Source organism: Xyrauchen texanus, chromosome 12 (genome assembly GCF_025860055.1).
Source record: "Xyrauchen texanus isolate HMW12.3.18 chromosome 12, RBS_HiC_50CHRs, whole genome shotgun sequence".
Lineage (NCBI taxonomy): Eukaryota > Metazoa > Chordata > Actinopteri > Cypriniformes > Catostomidae > Xyrauchen > Xyrauchen texanus.
In genome coordinates this window covers 7,300,694-7,320,587 of record NC_068287.1, presented here as the reverse complement: position 1 = coordinate 7,320,587, position 19,894 = coordinate 7,300,694, and the positions used below count along the sequence as shown (strand labels likewise).

General features: G+C 44.2%; 1 protein-coding gene across 3 annotated transcripts in view; it reads right to left on the bottom strand.

The window, feature by feature from the left end:
* LOC127652543 (Na(+)/H(+) exchange regulatory cofactor NHE-RF1-like) overlaps nucleotides 1–13,966 on the bottom strand; it is a 68,610-nt gene extending 54,644 nt beyond the window's left edge. For all 3 annotated transcript variants that reach the window (XR_007971742.1, XM_052138722.1, XM_052138723.1), the window contains exon 1: nucleotides 13,276–13,966. Coding sequence is in view for 2 of the 3 variants with exons in the window: in XM_052138722.1 (XP_051994682.1) it covers nucleotides 13,276–13,779 (504 nt within the window). In the remaining variant the exon portion in view is untranslated. The remainder of the gene's footprint in view (nucleotides 1–13,275) is intronic.
* Nucleotides 13,967–19,894: the final 5,928 nt, after the last annotated feature.

Genomic DNA, 19,894 nt, shown 5'->3' with positions numbered 1-19,894 from the left:
TATTTTGTTGGCAAAGTAAACTTAACCAACATCCTACATTGTGCAAGGATTTTAATGCACTTTTTATTTGGCCAAAATAAAATTTTTGAAGTTGGGTTGTTTGACTGATTTCCGTAAAACAGTTCTTTTGAACCGTTCCTTTCAATGAATCACTTCAGTGATTCGCTTTAATGATTAGTTTGTGTCACCACTCAAATTTAACATACGTCTCAAGAAACCTGCCAAGAAAATGTCCAAGTCCTATTCTACTCCAAAATCAAAGGAAAAAAATAAGAATATACATTTTGCAGATAGAAAATGAAGCCTATTTTAGGGCCATTAAAATTTTTTACATTGTCACATTATTTTCACGTTAAGCACATTTTAACCGAATGCGAAAAAAATCTAGTCATTATGATATTTTTAATACTGCAAATTGAAAACATATATATTTTTAAATTGTAATGTTTTTAATCATCATTGTAGTACACTCCTGGTACTCTCTCTTTCTGTACTTTTAATTAAGAAACATATTGTACAACAGCATCTTTTTACTCTAATACAGTAAAAAAAAATGGCTGTGTCATGGTAATGAGAATCGTCATTGAAAACAATGGGAATAGTACAAGAAAAACATCTGGATGCATACAGTAATGAGAACTGGGATGTAAAATGTGCTTAAGTGTCCTGAAAATAATGTCACAATGTAAAAATCACTGTTTTTGGTTTAAATTTTGAATATTGTCAAAAGGTTAAAAATTATCCACACATAATTTTTAGCTACAGTATACCGTCAAGCCTTGATTCGGACAACCCAAAAGCTCTAACTTGCCCATGACACTGTGTGAATGAGGGATACAGAGAACTCATACTGAACACAAGTCACCCTGGTTACCTCCAGATGAACCTTCACCCACCAAACTCTATACAATCTATGCAGCCTGTTTGTACATGCTAATTATCATATGTATCAGGTAATAACCCACAGAGATGGGTGTTTTTAAATTAAAGATAGATTGTAATGTGCTCTCTAAATGGTTGGCTTTTACACTGAAGACAGTATATCAGTTGAAGATTTAAAGCCAAAAATCTTGGACAGCCTAATGAAACTGAGCTGGACCACAAAAGTGCTTAAACATTCTGCCCCCACATGAATAAGACACTACTACATGGTACAGCACAATGCTACAACAGAGGTAAAAAATCTGTGATATTGTGTACAGTAAATTGAGAACAGTAGAGGGCCTAGTACTGAACCTTGAGGTACCCATTGTTTGACTGAGGCCTAGGCTTGATTACCTGGTTTATTAATTCCACGCTCCTATAGATTTTTCCCTATAAAAACTTCGGGCAGAAAGAAAAGCATGAAAATAAAAGCTTTGTTGACCATCACAACTGTCACGAACCCCGCTCCCTCATTCCGCCCCCTCGAGCTTCCACGCTCGTTCCGCCCCCTCGAGCTCGCACGCTCGTTTTGCTCCCTCGAGCTCGCACGCTCGTTTTGCCCCCTCGAGCTCGTACGCTCGTTTTGCCCCCCCTCGAGCTCGCACGCTCGTTTTGCCCCCTCGAGCTTGTACGCTCGTTTTGCCCCCTCGAGCTCGCACGCTCGTTTTGCCCCCTCGAGCTCGCACGCTCGTTTTGCCCCCCCTCGAGCTCGCACGCTCGTTTTGCTCCCTCGAGCTTGCATGCTCGTTTTGCTCCCTCGAGCTCGCACGCTCGTTTTGCTCCATCGAGCTTCCTCGCTCGTTTTGCTCGCTCGAGCTTGCACGCTCGTTTTTGCTCCTACGAGCTCAGATGCTCGTACACTATCTCCCCCCCGGACTCACATGCACGCTCCTATCGCCAGAACATTATGACCACCTGCACTCGTCTCAATCATGCCTTTATTCGTTACACCTGTACTAGTCCCATCACCTGTCATTCGTTTCACCTGCACCACTCGTTTGTTCCCCTATTTATATCACAGCACATTCGTTTCACACCCGTTGGTTATTGTATTTAGTTTCCCGTGTCTTTGCCCCCCGCTAGTCCCGTCTAGTTTCGAACTCCCTTGTGTGTAGTCTTCCTCTTAGCTTGCCAGCTCCAGAGCTCCCCTTGTTCCCCTGTCTTTTGCTCCCACTAGTCTCGTCATTTTCATCTAGATTCCCCGGCTTCGACCTCACGCTCCCTTTGACTACTCTTCACTGGATTTGCCCTTTTTTGTGAACTTTGCACGCTTTGTTCTAATAAAGCTGTTTGACTTCGACATTGTGACTGTCTCTTCTTGTGCGGGTCACAAAATAACCAACCATTACCGAAGACAGTCACAATGCCCCGCGCTGAGGATTCGCGCAGCTCACTAGAGCGGAGGTACACGTCTCATTCAGCGCGAGGAGCTACGGTTTGGAGGCATGACCGAGCGCTCATGGCCCAGGGACAGCAGGTACGTGCGATTTTAGATTTTTTTCACCCTGTTTCGCCTGTGTCTGTCCCTGAGCCCGGTTATGCTCCCAACACATCCCCGAGCGCCGTAAGCCTTCAACCCCCTGAGAGGTTTGATGGCTCTTCGGGCGCTTGCCAAGGGTTGTTTATGCAGGGCAGCGGTTGTAGAACTTTAAACCGTGCCCTTAACATTATGGACCCAGCGGCCCAACTCTTGGTTTTGCGTCAGGGGAGTCAACCCTTGGAGGCTTATGTGGTTGACTTTTGTGCCCTGGCTAACCAGGTGAATTTTGATGAGGTGGCTCTAAAAGACATTTGTCAATATGGACTGAATGAGCCAGCCTCATCATTCATGCCTGGTGGTCGCTGCTCTCTCAACCTGGCTCAGTTTATTGACCTCGCCCTACTGTTCGCTGGTTCCTCGTTTACTATGGGGGAGACAGACACTGAACCAGCGCTCCACACCACGGCCCCCGTCTTGAAGCCTGACACGGCCCTAGTACCGAAGCCTGACACGGCCCCAGTCCCGAGGCCTGTCACGGCCCCAGTCCCGAAGCCTGTCACGGCCCTAGCCCCGAAGCCTGACACGGCCCTAGTCCCGAAGCCTTACACGGCCCTAGCCCCGAAGCCTGACACAGCCCTAGCCCTGAAGCCTTACACGGCCCTAGCCCCGAAGCCTTACACGGCCCTAGTCCCGAAGCCTGACACGGCCCCAGTCCCGAGGCCTGTCACGGCCCCAGTCCCGAAGCCTGTCACGGCCCCTGTCTCGATGCCTGCCACGGCCAGAGAGCCAGCGCCCATGCCCGCCACAGCCAACGAGCCAGCGCCCATGCCCGCCACGGCCAACGAGCCAGCGCTCATGCCCCCCACGGCCAACGAGCCAGCGCCCATGCCCGCCACGGTCGGCCACCCTCAGAGTCTTCCACGGCTCTGCCGGGTTCTGCTCCGCCCTCAGAGTCTTCCACGGCTCTGCCGGGTTCTGCTCCGCCCTCAGAGTCTTCCACAGCTCTGCCGGGTTCTGCTCCGCCCTCAGAGTCTTCCACGGCTCTGCCGGGTTCTGCTCCGCTCTCAGAGTCTTCCACGGCTCTGCCGGGTTCTGCTCCGCCCCCAGAGTCTTCCACGGCTCTGCCGGGTTCTGCTCCGCCCTCAGAGTCTTCCACGACTCTGCCAGCCTCTGCTCGCCCCTCAGAGCCCTCGCGGCCTCCGCCTCACAAGCCTCCCAGGGCTCCTCCTCCCAAGCCTCCCAGGGCTCCTCCGCACGAGCCTCCCAGGGCTCCTCCTCTCGAGCCTCCCAGAGCTCTACCTCCCAAGCCCCCCAGGGCTCTGCCTTTCAAGTCTCTCGAGCCTCCCAGGGCTCCTACTCTTGAGCCTCCCAGGGCTCCGTTGCTCGAGCCTCCCAGAGCTCTACCCCTCGAGCCCCCCCGGGCTACGCCTCTCGAGCCTCTCAGGGCTCCGTCCCTCGAGTCTTTCATGGCTCCACCCCTCAAGCCTCTCATGGCTCTGCCTCTCGAGTCTCTCAGGGCTCCTCCCCCTCTCAAGCCTCTCAGGGCTTCCCCTCTCGAGTCTCTCAGGGCTCCTCCTCCCCTCAAGCCTCTCAGGGCTTCTCCTCTCCAGTCTTTCATGGCTCCACCCCTCAAGCCTCTCATGGCTCTGCCTCTCGAGTCTCTCAGGGCTCCTCCCCCTCTCAAGCCTCTCAGGGCTTCCCCTCTCGAGTCTCTCAGGGCTCCTCCTCCCTTCAAGCCTCTCAGGGCTTCTCCTCTCGAGTCTTTCATGGCTCCACCCCTCAAGCCTCTCATGGCTTCGCCTCTCGAGTCTCTCAGGGCTCCTCCCCCTCTCAAGCCTCTCAGGGCTTCCCCTCTCGAGTCTCTCAGGGCTCCTCCTCCCCTCAAGCCTCTCAGGGCTTCTCCTCTCGAGTCTTTCATGGCTCCACCCCTAAAGCCTCTCACGGCTTCGTCTCTCGAGTCTCTCAGGGCTCCTCCTCCTCTCGAGCCTCTCAGGGCTCCACCCCCCAAGCCTCTCGAGCCTTCCAGGACTCTGCCACTAGAGCCTCCTACGGCTCCACCTCCCGAGCCTCTCTCGGCTCTGCTCCCAGAGACTCCAGAGCTTTCTAGGGCTCCGCCTCCCGAGCCTCCCAGGGCTCCTCCTCTCGAGCCTCCCAGGGCTCCTCCTCTCGAGCCTCCCAGAGCTCTACCTCCCAAGCCCCCCAGGGCTCTGCCTTTCAAGTCTCTCGAGCCTCCCAGGGCTCCTCCTCTTGAGCCTCCCAGGGCTCCGTTGCTCGAGCCTCCCAGAGCTCTACCCCTCGAGCCCCCCCGGGCTACGCCTCTCGAGCCTCTCAGGGCTCCGTCCCTCGAGTCTTTCATGGCTCCACCCCTCAAGCCTCTCATGGCTTCGCCTCTCAAGTCTCTCAGGGCTCCTCCCCCTCTCAAGCCTCTCAGGGCTTCCCCTCTCGAGTCTCTCAGGGCTCCTCCTCCCCTCAAGCCTCTCAGGGCTTCTCCTCTCGAGTCTTTCATGGCTCCACCCCTCAAGCCTCTCATGGCTTCGCCTCTCGAGTCTCTCAGGGCTCCTCCCCCTCTCAAGCCTCTCAGGGCTTCCCCTCTCGAGTCTCTCAGGGCTTCTCCTCCCCTCAAGCCTCTCAGGGCTTCTCTTCTCGAGTCTTTCATGGCTCCACCCCTCAAGCCTCTCACGGCTTCATCTCTCGAGTCTCTCAGGGCTCCTCCTCCTCTCGAGCCTCTCAGGGCTCCGCCCCCCAAGCCTCTCGAGCCTTCCAGGACTCTGCCACTAGAGCCTCCTACGGCTCCACCTCCCGAGCCTCTCTCGGCTCTGCTCCCAGAGACTCCAGAGCTTTCTTGGGCTCTGCCTCCCGAGCCTCCTACGGCTCCACCTCCAGAGCCTCCTACGGCTCCACCTCCCGAGCCTCCTACGGCTCTGCTCCCAGAGACTCCAGTGCTTTCTATAGCTCCGCCTCCCGAGCCTCCTACGGCTCCACCTCCAGAGCCTTCTACAGCTCCACCTCCCGAGCCTCCTACGGCTCCACCTCCAGAGCCTCCCACGGCGCCACCTCCCTTGGCTCCACCTCCAGAGCCTTCCAGGCCTACCTCGCTAGAGCCTCCCACGGCGCCACCCTCATTGGCTCCACCTCCAGAGCCTTCCAGGCCTTCGCCCCTAAAGCCTCCTTCGGCTCCACCTCCAGAGCCTTCCAGGCCTCCGCCTCTAGAGCCTCCTGCGGCACCACCTCCCTCTGCCCTGTCTCTTGGGCTCCCCATGGCGCCGCCTCCTCAGCCTCTCAGTGCCCCGCCTGCCGAGTCTCTCACGGCTCCGTCTTCCAAGGCTCCGTCTCCCAAGTCCTCCACGGCTCCGCCTTTCACGGCTCTTCCCTGGCCCCCTGACCCTGTCCGGTGGCCCCCTGACACTCTCCCTGTCCTGTGGCCTCTTCCCTGGCCTCCTGACCCTGTTCCTGTCCGGTGGTCACCTTCCAGACCCCCGGACCCAGTCCCTGTCCTCCAGTCGCCTTCCAGACCCCCTGACCCAGCCTCTGCCCTTTGGATGCCCCCTAGATCTCCCGACTACCCGCCTGTCCGCTATGTTCCCCCTGACCTTGCCTTGAAACTGCCCATTGACCCCATGAACTGTCTCATTTCCCTCTGTGCCCCTTGGACTGCCCTCAATTTTGTTTGTGTGTTTTGTGGGTTGTCTGTTCAGGGTTTTTTGTTTGTTGGGATCGTCCAGCACCACTTCCTCGCAACCGAGCGCGGCCGTCAGGAGCCGTCCGTTTTAGAGGGGGGAGTACTGTCACGAACCCCGCTCCCTCGTTCCGCCCCCTCGAGCTTCCACGCTCGTTCCGCCCCCCCTCGAGCTTGCACGCTCGTTTTGCTCCCTCGAGCTCGCACGCTCGTTTTGCCCCCCTCGAGCTCGTACGCTCGATTTTCCCCCACTCGAGCTCGCATGCTCGTTTTGCCCCCCCTCGAGCTCGCACGCTCGTTTTGCCCCCTCGAGCTCGCACGCTCGTTTTGCCCCCCCGAGCTCACACGCTCGTTTTGCTTCCTTGAGCTCGCACGCTCGTTTTGCTCCCTCGAGCTCGCACGCTCGTTTTGCTCCCTCGAGCTTCCTCGCTCGTTTTGCTCCCTCGGGCTTCTACGCCCGTTTTGCTCGCTCGAGCTTGCACGCTCGTTTTTGCTCCTACGAGCTCACATGCTTGTACACTATCTCCCCCCCGGGACTCACATGCACACTCCTATCGCCAGAACATTATGACCACCTGCACTCGTCTCAATCACGCCTTTATTCGTTACACCTGTACTAGTCCCATCACCTGTCATTCGTTTCACCTGCACCACTCGTTTGTTCCCCTATTTATATCACAGCACATTCGTTTCACACCCGTTGGTTATTGTATTTAGTTTCCCGTGTCTTTGCCCCCCGCTAGTCCCGTCTAGTTTCGAACTCCCTTGTGTGTAGTCTTCCTCTTAACTTGCCAGCTCCAGAGCTCCCCTTGTTCCCCTGTATTTTGCTCCCACTAGTCTCGTCATTTTCATCTACTGATTCCCCGGCTTCAACCTCACGCTCCCTTTGACTACTCTTCACTGGATTTGCCCTTTTTTGTGTACTTTGCACGCTTTGTTCTAATAAAGCTGTTTGACTTCGACATTGTGACTGTCTCTTCTTGTGCGGGTCACAACAACAAACAAATCCATCTGCCTAATTAAAGAAACAAGCTAAATATGAACAAAAGTATTTCCTTTGGTAATTGATGGACAGATGGTAACAGAACTGCTCCAAGATCAGTGCTAACTGAGATATCTGCACATCTATGGAAAACAATGAGAGGAAACCACTCTCAGCTTTCTGGAGTCTCTACACTGCCAGCGGCTCCAAGAACAGATTCCCACAGACAGACTGCAGCCTCTTTGAATCTCCACTTTCACAAAATGCCGGCATCACATGATCTGGATCCGCCAAGCTGCTTTTTTATATAAATGTCATTATATTTAAAAAACAAATATGATTTGAGAAACACATGACTATTATAATTTCAAACTTTTAAAGTAAACTTACCACCCACAAAGCTATCTGAAAGTCTAATTTAACACTTAATAGATCCAGATAAAAAATGTAAATAAATTAGGACCATATCATTGACCCAAATATCAGGATATATATAAGAAATTGCCAAAGGCTAAAAAATATAAATATTTTGAGAAATTTGAGCTATAACGCAGAGCCCTACCTCCAATGTTTTTTTTTACAGGAAATTGCCAAGATCATGATAGTACAAGACTCCAAGTTCTGTTTGTACCAACCTGCTCATACAGGAAGTTTTGAATATGAATAGGTACATAAGGGAGCTTGGCCAAGATACGGGTATAAATGTACCAGCCATGGGATGACGTACCCTGCCTCTTCCTAACAGAGGAGTTACGCAAGAAGCAGCAGTTGACCTGGAGAGACTCGGTCAATTTAACTTAACACTAAAGCACTTCCTCACCAGTAATTGCCTAGAGAATGCTTATGCAAGACCAGTCATCTGTGCACAAGTGAAAATCATCCATCAACTATCTTCTCAGATTTCACTCAGACGTCCCCTCCAAGCATGTCTTGGAAATATCAGAACACAGCACATTTTTTAGAGGTTTTCTCTACTATTTTCATTCAAAAGCTCTCATTCTAGTATTATCATGCTCATATACTCTTGTTAAATCATGAAAACCAAAAGATGGAACATGAAACATTTTTGTTGCCACTTTAAAGATATAAACATAAGAGAAAAGATAACTATGTAAAAGTAGAATGAGGAGGAGGGACCAGAATTAGGAAATAAGCATAAACCAAGATTGAAAGCGCATTGCCCACATGAGCACCGCAGCTTAATGTGTCGGAACACATTGTGAGGGTGTTGTTAAGCGATTACTGGACAAACAGAGATAAATAGAAAACCCTAACCCTTTTGACCCTAAGATGCGACATTTTCTACTGGCTGCCCTCCTACAAACCAGCACTCATCCAAGCAGACTGTTTGGACTAGTGGATACACCACACAGTAGACCACTCCACATGAGGGCAGTTGGCTTACTGGTGGGGTGCAGAACAGATCCACACACTTAGACTGCAATGCCAAAAGGGCATTGTGTGTAATTTGGTTATGCTAATGACATGACAATGAAAGGGGGTTTGGATCACCATGGGGAGTCCAGCTGTTCTGGAGTCTGTCCTTGTTCCTGCTTGAGTAATGTGCAAATCATTATCATGGCTGCAGTACACTCACAAAACACAGTTACAACCATCCGAACAACAAACAGAGAGACGTGTGAGACAAACACAACAGACTCTTACTCAGAGAGCTGGACTTCATCTGGACAGAGAGCAAAATATAGTCTTTAAGAGTCACAACAGACAATCTGTTCGTTGGTAGAGAACAGCTACACATGTTGTTCCATGCGACAACAATGGGTCTTATTGACCAACCTTGCATAAACAAGTATTTGTGTTCAAAATCGGTATGCTTTATTTATATGCAGCTGCAAATAAATTATTTATAATTAGGGCTGTCGATTTAATGCGTTAATTCAGTGTGATTAATTTGACTAAAAATAACGCCATTAATTGCAATGCCCCCCGGAACATAATATGGAAGATTCCTGAGAAATGCAAGCTTGTAGTACCACCTATTTACTCCAGAGGGCAGTAAATGAAACTTCAGCTGCATGGCAATGCGCAGTTTATATAGTGAAGAAAAACACCCTTGAACAGCAGAAGAACACAAACATGCGTTATGTTCTTGCATTCTAAACACTTGATGGAGCACAAATCTGAACTAAGGGATCTCAAGATGTGTTCTAAGTATTAAACTATATTTAACTTCACACAGTGACCTAAAAATTTTATGTTTATGACGCAACGCATCCAAGACGCTACACAAGCATGTCTGATGCAGCTGTTCATTGACGGATCCTTAAACAAGCCCTCATAACAAATCTCGAACTGATTGACAAATTCACTTGTGAAATGGATTGCTGTGAACTGTATGCCAATGATTGACTTATGATCAATAATATGGTAGTAAACAATACATTGTATTCTAAAGCCGCTTTTTGCATCGTCTTATCAATGATGAACTCTTCTGCCACAAGAATGTAATGCACTTTTATTATCTGAATATTTTTTATTTTATTTGTATATATATATATATATATATAGCATATGTAGCAGCAACAAAGACTTTAATAGTGAGATTTAAAGGAGGGATTATATCATTTTCTAATGCCAGCGTTGTGTTCATATTCATTACTGTAATGTCTTGACTTACTTTCATTGTCAGATGGATATCAAAAGACTGGTGCTACTCTGAGTGGTGTCCCAACTTAACTAGTCCTAGTTACCTAAAGTCCTCTGCAAAAAACCCTTTTCAGGTCTTCATGCTCATTCACAGCATAAATCACATAATAAAGCCTGACTGAACTTAATGTATATAGGTTACTTTCTAATGTTGGCAACTCCTTAATAAACGCTTCAAATGTGTTCATTTTAAATTAAGGTACATTTTCATAGGTTACTTATGTTGAATAAGTGTTATTACGCATTTATAACAAGTGAGGTAAAATGGCTCACTATTTGGCATTGAATAAAAAAATCACCCTTTTTACGCTAGTTGTTATAACTGCATATTAATGATTTATAATGCATTTGTAAATAATGTATTACTCATTACCCCTTTATAATACCTTAACTAAGGGAACATTTATGTAAAATGTCATCAAACTTATTTTTCCTGTAATGTTTTGCTTGAGAAGTGTGTTTGAGCCAACTTTAAAATAAATGTCACTGATCCAGATTCCTCAATGAGGATGAGAACATGTTATTGTCTGTCTACACCTGTTGAAATTCAGCAGAAATTTTGCAATTAGAACCTTTTCTGTTATTCTACTTAAGAACACTTTTAAGATTCACTATTAACACAATTAATAGTGAATGAGACCCAATGTTCCTAAGCAGTGCTGGAACTCTGTGTAATTGCTTGAGGTGTGAAATTGCATATCAAAGGTGTTTTGTCAGGGTCAGGGCTGAATGCAGTGGTCTGTCTTTCTTTCTAAGAACTCTTCATCTGGTGGACCTCCTCCACATCACAACACAACACCACCCACCCAAAGTTAAATGACTGCAACACTGAATATGTTACCAGCCAAGTGTACTACAATGTGTTGGTGTGCATTTCACAGTTATCATTTCACAGTTATCATTGATTTTCCTTTGGCAACAATCAAAACTTGAGCCAACGTTACAAACGCACACATGGATAAACAAGATCAAAACAATTCAAACATAATGAAATCATACTGTATGTGTTGACATATTTCTGATTTACATGAGAAGAAGTATGACAAATAAATTGCATTGACAAGGGTTGGGGTCAAGATTAGGTTTGTGGCAGTATCATGATAGAGATGGTAACAGATGGTAATACCATGGTTCTTTGACATATTCCTTGCTTCTGAATGATTCATGTACCATGGTATTTACATGGTCCTCCAAGGCACTTCAAAGAATACAATGAAATTACCATGATACATGCCTAATAGTACTACCATGTGACCAGTGTTCAGTAAGACACTTAAAAATAGTAATCCACTAAAATTGTAATCAGATTACTTATTACTTCATTGAAAAGGTAATCACATTACTTATTACTTAACTTTTAAGTTACTTTCTAAAACACTTTTCGCTCAAATTCAAAATAATGTTTATATTTCTTCCTTGTTCATTGTTACACACAAGTCATACACACGGCACCTCATTGTTCTCATACACAATGACTCGATATAGGGCCATAATTCACGTATTCTAAATAAAATATATGTTAGAAATAAGAATAACCCTATCATGTATTTAAAAAGTAATTAAATTACTTTAAAAGTCAGTAACTGTAATCTTATTCCAAGAATTTAAAATGTATTGCATGACACTACATTTTTATTAAAAAGTAATTAGATTACTGTATCTAATTACATTGCAATTGGATTACACCCAACATTACATGTGACCATGTTAACCAGATCTCACGACAGGTAATAATAGTACTAGTTAGTGAAATCTTAAAGAGATAGTTCACCAAAAGGCCCAGGTATACTTCGTTTTTGCATGTTCTGGATCACCTTGTGCCTGGTCGACCGTGATGCCTTTGTGAGTATACTCTTCTGATCGCGGCAAAAGCATACTTCGGGTGTCCGCATTGCGGATTGCTCCGCACACATTATGTGTGATGCAAATTGCGTCATCAGCACAGCTGAGGGACCGAATGAACGCATTTAATTCACCCCTAATACAACTTCTTTGTGATACTCTTATAGGACAGTCAATAGCAGGTGCATCCTCGGCTGTACGCGTTGCTGACACATGCGCCTGCTATTGATCTGTAGTTAATAAGTCCTCAAATATTGATCTTTTTCGCACAAAAAGCAATTATGTCACCTTAGAAGACGTTAATTTAACCGCTGGAGTCATATGGATGACATTTATGTAGACTGTCTGTTCTTTTTAGAGCTTCAAAGGTCTAATCGCCATCCATTTGCATTTTAAGGATTTACTGAGCGGAGATATTTTTTTATTTTTCTTCATATGTGTTCTGCAGAAGAAATAAAGTCATGCACATATGGAATGGCATGAGGGTGAGTAAATGATTAGAGATTTTTTTAAAAAAAAACTTTACTCTCATAGAGAAAAACAAATTATGATATTACGATGTTTCCTTTAACCCCTTGCCCAAACCCTAAACCATGATTTTTAAAGGAAAATAACTTTTTTTGTACCACATAAGAAAAAATAATTGCGATTTGGAACGAGATGGGACATTGACATTCATCAGTCATTTGTATTCATAAATAAATATGGAATGACCAAATATGTTCACAGACCTTTCCTTTCTATAAATAAAAGTATTGTATAGGACGCCAGCAAACATTTGATGCCTTTGTTGTATCAATTTGAAATTGTGTTTGTTGATTGGTTGGTCTCTACCTAGATAACGCACGTATATCTCCGCGATATCTGTTTTAGATCTTTATTATCATCTGCTAAACATCTTCAAAAGATCAGAGTTACAAACCATCTAAATCATAATGTCTCAAAGACATCTGATAAATGTCTTGACCACCGAGACATATTGGCATACGTTGTATTGCAGATGAGCAAAACAACGTTCAAAATACGTCTTCCAGATGTAAATGGGTGATGGGTGATGTACGTGTGCTATCAGGGTATGGGAATAAATGTCGAACCTTTTTGTACGCACCAAGTCATACAATATTTGACGATTTTGCCTTGTAGGACACATTATTTCAAGTTGTCATGAGACTATGTTGGACCATGTCAGTATCACAAGTTATGAGATAGTTCAGTGTAAACTGAATTGAATTTAATCCTCAATTGGCCTACAGATTATTGAATGTGACAGTAGCCCAACAAAAATGTAATATGGGAGTACCAGAGTATCAGATGGTAATAGCATGGTATTTTGATACATAACATAGTACTTAATGACTGATGTATTTACACACTTTGTATTTCCATGGTGCTCCAAGGTACTTCAAGGAAAACCATGGAATTGACTCCCAATAACATGTATGATGGCACATTTTGGTACCTTTACTTAGTAGGCCTATGTGTAAACAAATCTAACATTCTTTATTAGCCTACAGATCACTGAACATGTCAGTAGCCTTTTAAAAAGTTTTGTGGTAGCGCCATATCAGATGTTAATCCCATGGTAGGACACTTTCACACACCCTGCTAATAAATGATTACCATATTCATATTGACATGGTGCTCCAATGTACTTCACAGAATACCTTTGTATTTCCAAAGTACTTTTTTTGTTAGTAATCTCACCATGTCCGAGCTCACGGATGATCGGAGTTTCTCCACCGCGGGAATGTGCACGGAAAGGATCTCTCCGTTCCTCTCGGGCACCGGCGGCGGCGATGGAGACGGAGACTCTCTCGGTGTGCCGTTGCCCATCAGATTCCCGCGGAACTCGGAGTCATCCCACTCCGGCACCGGAATACCCTCCGTGACGAACTCCTTCACGCACTTCAGCTCGTGTTTCTTTAGCAGCTGGTCGGTTTGAAGATCCACCACTACGAGCTCCAGATTACCGGCGGTCGCGCGTATCCGCGACACGACCTGCTGATGACTGTCGCTCTCTACGCGCTCACCGTTCACGAACACGAGCCGGTCGCCAGCGCGCAGCCCGGACAGCTCGGCGGGGGAATCGGGCTCCACCAGGCGGATGAACTGGCCTGTTTTGCCCTTCTCTCCGTGCAGATGGAAGCCGTATCCGTTCTCGCCCTTCTCTAGGACGCATAGTCTGGGACACAGAGTCTGGCTGGGCATCTTGAGTTTCACCTGTTGATTGAATGTGATCTTCTATAAATGGCGAATAACTGAAAGTCCTGCGCTCAGATGATCACGAATGAACATGTTAAACCCGCTCAGCTTCAGTTAATGAAGTGATTTGCTGTTGTTGTAGCAAGAGAAAGTTCTAGTGCTGTTCAAGTGTTTGTTTGGCCAACAGCACATCATCCAGATCCTGCCCATGAAAGAATGACTCCTCTAGCACCGCCTCCTGTCTCTGTCTCACTGCACGCATGAAGTGAAAGTAGGTGAATTACAGTAATCTGCTATTTACTGAGATATCATCTGTCCACACTGCAGATTACAAATGATCAGTGTTGTTGGGTGTAATGCATTACTAAGTAATTAATTACAATAATTAAATAGCTTGTTCATTAAAACATTTCAGTAAGTGATTACTTTTATTAATTTTTCAGTAATTTCATTAGTTACTTCTGATGTAATTACATTAAATGCTGTATAGACTCTAGAACAATTTTATATAATACAAAAGTGAATTTAAAAATGTAAAGTCTAATATAAAAATGTATGTTTTCAAATTTAAATCTGCCCCCTCTAATTATTTGGCCAGTTCATAAATAATTGATTTGATATGATATGATTTATTTGAAAGAATTAAAAGAACAGTTTCATAACTATCCTTGTATTATTCATCTGGTCGAGGTTTATCAGGGTTTTAGAAAGTAATTAGTAATAAGTAGGGATGTCAATCGATTAATTTTTTTTAATCGACATTAATTACATAGTGTCCCGATTAATTAATCGCGATTAATCGCATTTAATTGCATATTACAATAATTCAATATATAACGGTGAAGTAATTATACATAGTTATCTTTAAATATTTAATATATATTGTTTTGAACGCAAGAACGTAAGTTTGTGTTTTTCTGTCTGCTGAAGTGTTGTTTTCTTCACTGTATAAACTAAGCGTTACCATACAGCTGAAATTCCAATTACTGCCCTCTGGGGTAAACAGGTGGTACTACAAGCTTACATTTCTCAGGAATCTTCCTTATTACAGTCCGGGGGCATTGCAATTATTTGCCTTAATTTCTTTAACAAGTTATTTTTAATAAAATTAATTGCATTTAATTAATACATTAAATCAACAGCCCTAGTAATAAGTAATGCAATTACTTTTCAGAAAGAGTAATTAGTACAGTAATCTAATTACACTGTAGATGTAATTAGTAGTTAGTAATAATCACTTTTTTAGAGTAACTTACCCAACACTGCAAATGACATCTCTCTTGAATTCACAAGATGTTTTCTTGCCATAAAAAATACTAATAAAATTTGACCATTGGCAAATAAGAATGTCCAATATGATTAAAAGACTTAAAACGCATGACTAACAGCATGTGTCAAATTCACAGGAGTGTAATCTTTGTGCACATGTTGGCTTTATAAATTTTTGAAAAACATTCAATGCACTTCTACAGAAATAATAATACATTTATGCATTTGGCAGAGGCTTTTATCCAAAGCAAGTTACAGTGAACTTATTACAGGGACAATCCCCCCGGAGCAACCTGGAGTTAAGTGCCTTACTCAAGGACACATGGTCAGTAACCCTGAGCCTCAACCACTGAGCCACCACTGCCCCATTATAATAATAATAATGGTTTAGTGGCTATAAAAAATCTCAAGTGTTGTGACCAACAAGAAGGCCTAAATGGTATTAAAATATGTTCGTTATACTGCTCAAACAGGCCAACATGTGAGCGCATTATGTAAGATTCAGAAAGCCTTGTTATTAATGACACCTGTGGCCGATAAGTGAACTGCAGCCAGCTACCTGTTGCTCATGCTCATGCACACACTCCATAGGGACTCGAATGTCAAAAATACTAGAAAAGGCAGTATCCTCCCAAATATGTTAATTTCTACAGAGAAATTGTATATACACTCACCTAAAGGATTATTAGGAACACCTGTTCAATTTCTCATTAATGCAATTATCTAATCAACCAATCACATGGCAGTTGCTTCAATGCATTTAGGGGTGTGGTCCTGGTCAAGACAATTTCCTGAACTCCAAGCTGAATGTCAGAATGGGAAATAAAGGTGATTTAAGCAATTTTGAGCGTGGCATGGTTGTTGGTGCCAGACGGGCAGGTCTGAGTATTTCACAATCTGCTCAGTTACTGGGATTTTCACGCACAACCATTTCTAGGGTTTACAAAGAATGGTGTGAAAAGGAAAAAACATCCAGTATGCGGCAGTCCTGTGGGCGAAAATGCCTTGTTGATGCTAGAGGTCAGAGGAGAATGGGCCGACTGATTCAAGCTGATAGAAGAGCAGCTTTGCCTGAAATAAACACTCGTTACAACCGAGGTATGCAGCAAAGCATTTGTGAAGCCACAACACGCACAACCTTGAGGCGGATGGGCTACAACAGCAGAAGACCCCACCGGTACCACTCATCTCCACTACAAATAGGAAAAAGAGGCTACAATTTGCAAGAGCTCACCAAAATTGGACAGTTGAAGACTGGAAAAATGTTGCCTGGTCTGATGAGTCTCGATTTCTGTTGAGACATTCAGATGGTAGAGTCAGAATTTGGCGTAAACAGAATGAGAACATGGATCCATCATGCCTTGTTACCATTGTGCAGGCTGGTGGTGGTGGTGTAATGGTGTGGGGGATGTTTTCTTGGCACACTTTAGGCCCCTTAGTGCCAATTGGGCATTGTTTAAATGCCACGGCCTACCTGAGCATTGTTTCTGACCATGTCCATCCCTTTATGCCCACCATGTACCCATCCTCTGATGGCTACTTCCAGCAGGATAATGCACCATGTCACAAAGCTCGAATCATTTCAAATTGGTTTCTTGAACATGACAATGAGTTCACTGTACTAAAATGGCCCCTACAGTCACCAGATCTCAACCCAATAGAGCATCTTTGGGATGTGGTGGAACGGGAGCTTCATGCCCTGGATGTGCATCCCACAAATCTCCATCAACTGCAAGATGCTATCCTATCAATATGGGCCAACATTTCTAAAGAATGCTTTCAGCACCTTGTTGAATCAATGCCACGTAGAATTAAGGCAGTTCTGAAGGCGAAAGGGGGTCAAACACAGTATTAGTATGGTGTTCCTTATAATCCTTTAGGTGAGTGTACGAAGAATTTCAGTCATGATTTAGGCCTCATCACAGTACAGAGACTGCACTTATCAGAGTTACAAATGACTTGCTCTTATCAACTGATTGCGGCTGCATTTCTCTTCTAGTGCTTTTAGATCTTAGTGCTGCATTCGACACGATAGATCACGACATTCTCTTGAATAGGCTGGAGAATTATGTTGGCATTTGTGGAGTTGAATTAGCATGGTTTAGGTCATATTTAGCAGACCGCTACCACCATGTAAATGAGGAATTGTCAAATCAAACAAAAGTAAAATATGGAGTGCCACAGGGATCAGTTTTAGGGCCTCTGCTTTTCTCCTTGTATATGCTTCCCTGGGGAGATATTATCAGGAATCGTGGAATAAGTTTCCACTGCTATGCGACGATACCCAACTTTATATTTCTTCAAAACCTGATAAGATTTCACAATTCTCGAAATTAGCAGAGTGTATCAATGAAATATAAGATTGGATGGCTAGAAATTTCCTTCTTCTCAATTCTGACAAAACAGAGGTATTAATTATTGGACCAAAAAACTAAAAAAAATAAGCCACTACAATATAATTTGACTCTCGATGGATGTACTGTTACATCATCTTCAACAGTGAAGAACTTAGGTGTTATATTTGATACCAATCTGTCCTTTGAACATCAAATTACCAATGTTTGTAGAACTGCATTCTTCCCAAAGAAATATTGCTAAATTACGGCACATGCTCTTCTGTTGCTGATGCCGAAAAATAATTCATGCGTTTATGACCTCAAGACTAGATTATTGTAATCCATTAATGGGAGGATGTCCAGCAAGATCAAAAAATAAACTTCAATTGGTTCAAAATGCAGAAGCCAGAGTGCTAACGAGAACCAAGAAATATGATCAGATTAGCCCCATTTTATCATCGTTACACTGGCTACCTGTTCAATTCCGTATTCATTTTAAAATTCTGTTCACTACGTACAAAGCTTTGAATGGTCTAGCTCCGCAGTACTTAAGTGACATTCTACAATGCTATATTCCATCACGTTCATTACGATCGCAAAATTCTGGTCTGTTAATAGTTCCTAGAATATCAAAATCCACAAAAGGAGGTAGATCCTTTTCATATTTGGCTCCTAAACTATGCAATAGTCTCCCTAACACTGTTCGAGATGCAGACACACTCCCTCAGTTTAAGTCTAGACTAAAGACTCATCTATTTAGCCAGGCATACACCTAATTTATCCTCCGACCCACAATTAAGCTGATTTAGTTTAGTTTGCCGGAACCAGAAACATTGATCATGATCTATAACTCTAATTGAATGGCATCTATGCTTATATTATTTTATTTGTTTCCCTGTCTCAACCTAGGGACTCCTATCCTGAGGTCACCAGAACCGGCTGGATCCAGCACCATTCCTGCTTGGTGTCGAACTCCACTTCTACTTGTCGCTGATTGATGATGACTAAATGCACCCGGTGCCAGCCAAACATCACTTCTATCTATTATGATGGACTTCAGAGGATGAACTGATGCCAAATCCAACCATAAGACATGGGATACTTCATATGCCATTGTCTGAACCTTGGATTTAGGATAGTGACTGAACCTCACCGAAATTACCGGCCAGGTTGAACTGCGTTTCACATCCCTGATCTCTGCCTGCATCACCTCGGTCTATTGATGGATTACACTCTTGAAATGGAATGCATAGACTAACAATTGCCAACAAAAGCCTTCATCAACCAATTAACAAGGACGATTGCATCTATGTGAACTTCTGCAGTTAATCCAGGATAGACTTCAAAGACATTGGTCATTAATCTTACAGTTCGTACAAAATCGATGTTTAAACACAGACCCTTAACACTTACTTAGTTTAATAATTTTAAACCATGACTTTAACTATACATAAGTAATATTTACATTATATTAATGATGACCGCCTGGTACGACAATAGCACCGCCCACAACTGCAAAGCCCTGCAAAGGGTGGTGCGAACTGCCAGAAACATCATCGGAGGTGAGCTTCCCTCCCTCCAGGACATATATACCAGGCGGTGTGTGAAAAAAGCTCGGAGGATCATCAGAGACTCCAGCCACCCGAGTCATGGTCTGTTCTCACTGCTACCATCAGGCAGGCGGTATCGCAGCATCAGGACCCGCACCAGCCGACTACATGACAGCTTCTTCCCCCAAGCAGTCAGACTGTTGAACAATTGATCTCCCATGATCAATAATTTGCACTGCACTTTATTAACCTATAATCTCACACTGGACTGTCAACATATTCTCCTCAATACAACTACTTATATATATATATATATATATATATATATATATATATATATATAATGTATACTCTTTACTTATTGTATTGTATATTGTGTATTCTATATTGTGTGTATTGTTTACTGTACATTTTATATAATTATTGTGTTGTGTAAGTATGTGTACATCTGATATGTAAATTGTGTTGTGTAAGTATGTTGTTTACTGTAATTGGTATATGTCTCGTCACTGTCATGACTGCTATGTTGCTCGGAACTGCACACAAGAATTTCACCTACTGTTGCACTTGTGTACATGGTAGTGTGACAATAAAGTGATTTGATTTTGATTTGATGTTACCCAGAGGTGAACTGGCCCCCACAGTGATTCTGGTTTCTCTCAAAGTTATTTTTCTCCATTAATCAACATCTGATGGAGTTTTGTGTTCCTTGCCACAGTCGCCTTCAGCTTGCTCACTGGGGTTATTAATACAGTTATTATATAATTACTTATTTTTAAACACGAATAACAATCGTATTTTATCTAATTACACAATGATGATTCATCGACATTATAGACATTACAGTTTTATTGTCTGTTAATGCCTGATCTTCTGTAAAGCTGCTTTAAAATGATGTGTGTTGTGAAAGGCGCTATACAAATAAAATTGACTTGACTTGAATGAGCGAGCGTTGGCCAAAACAAT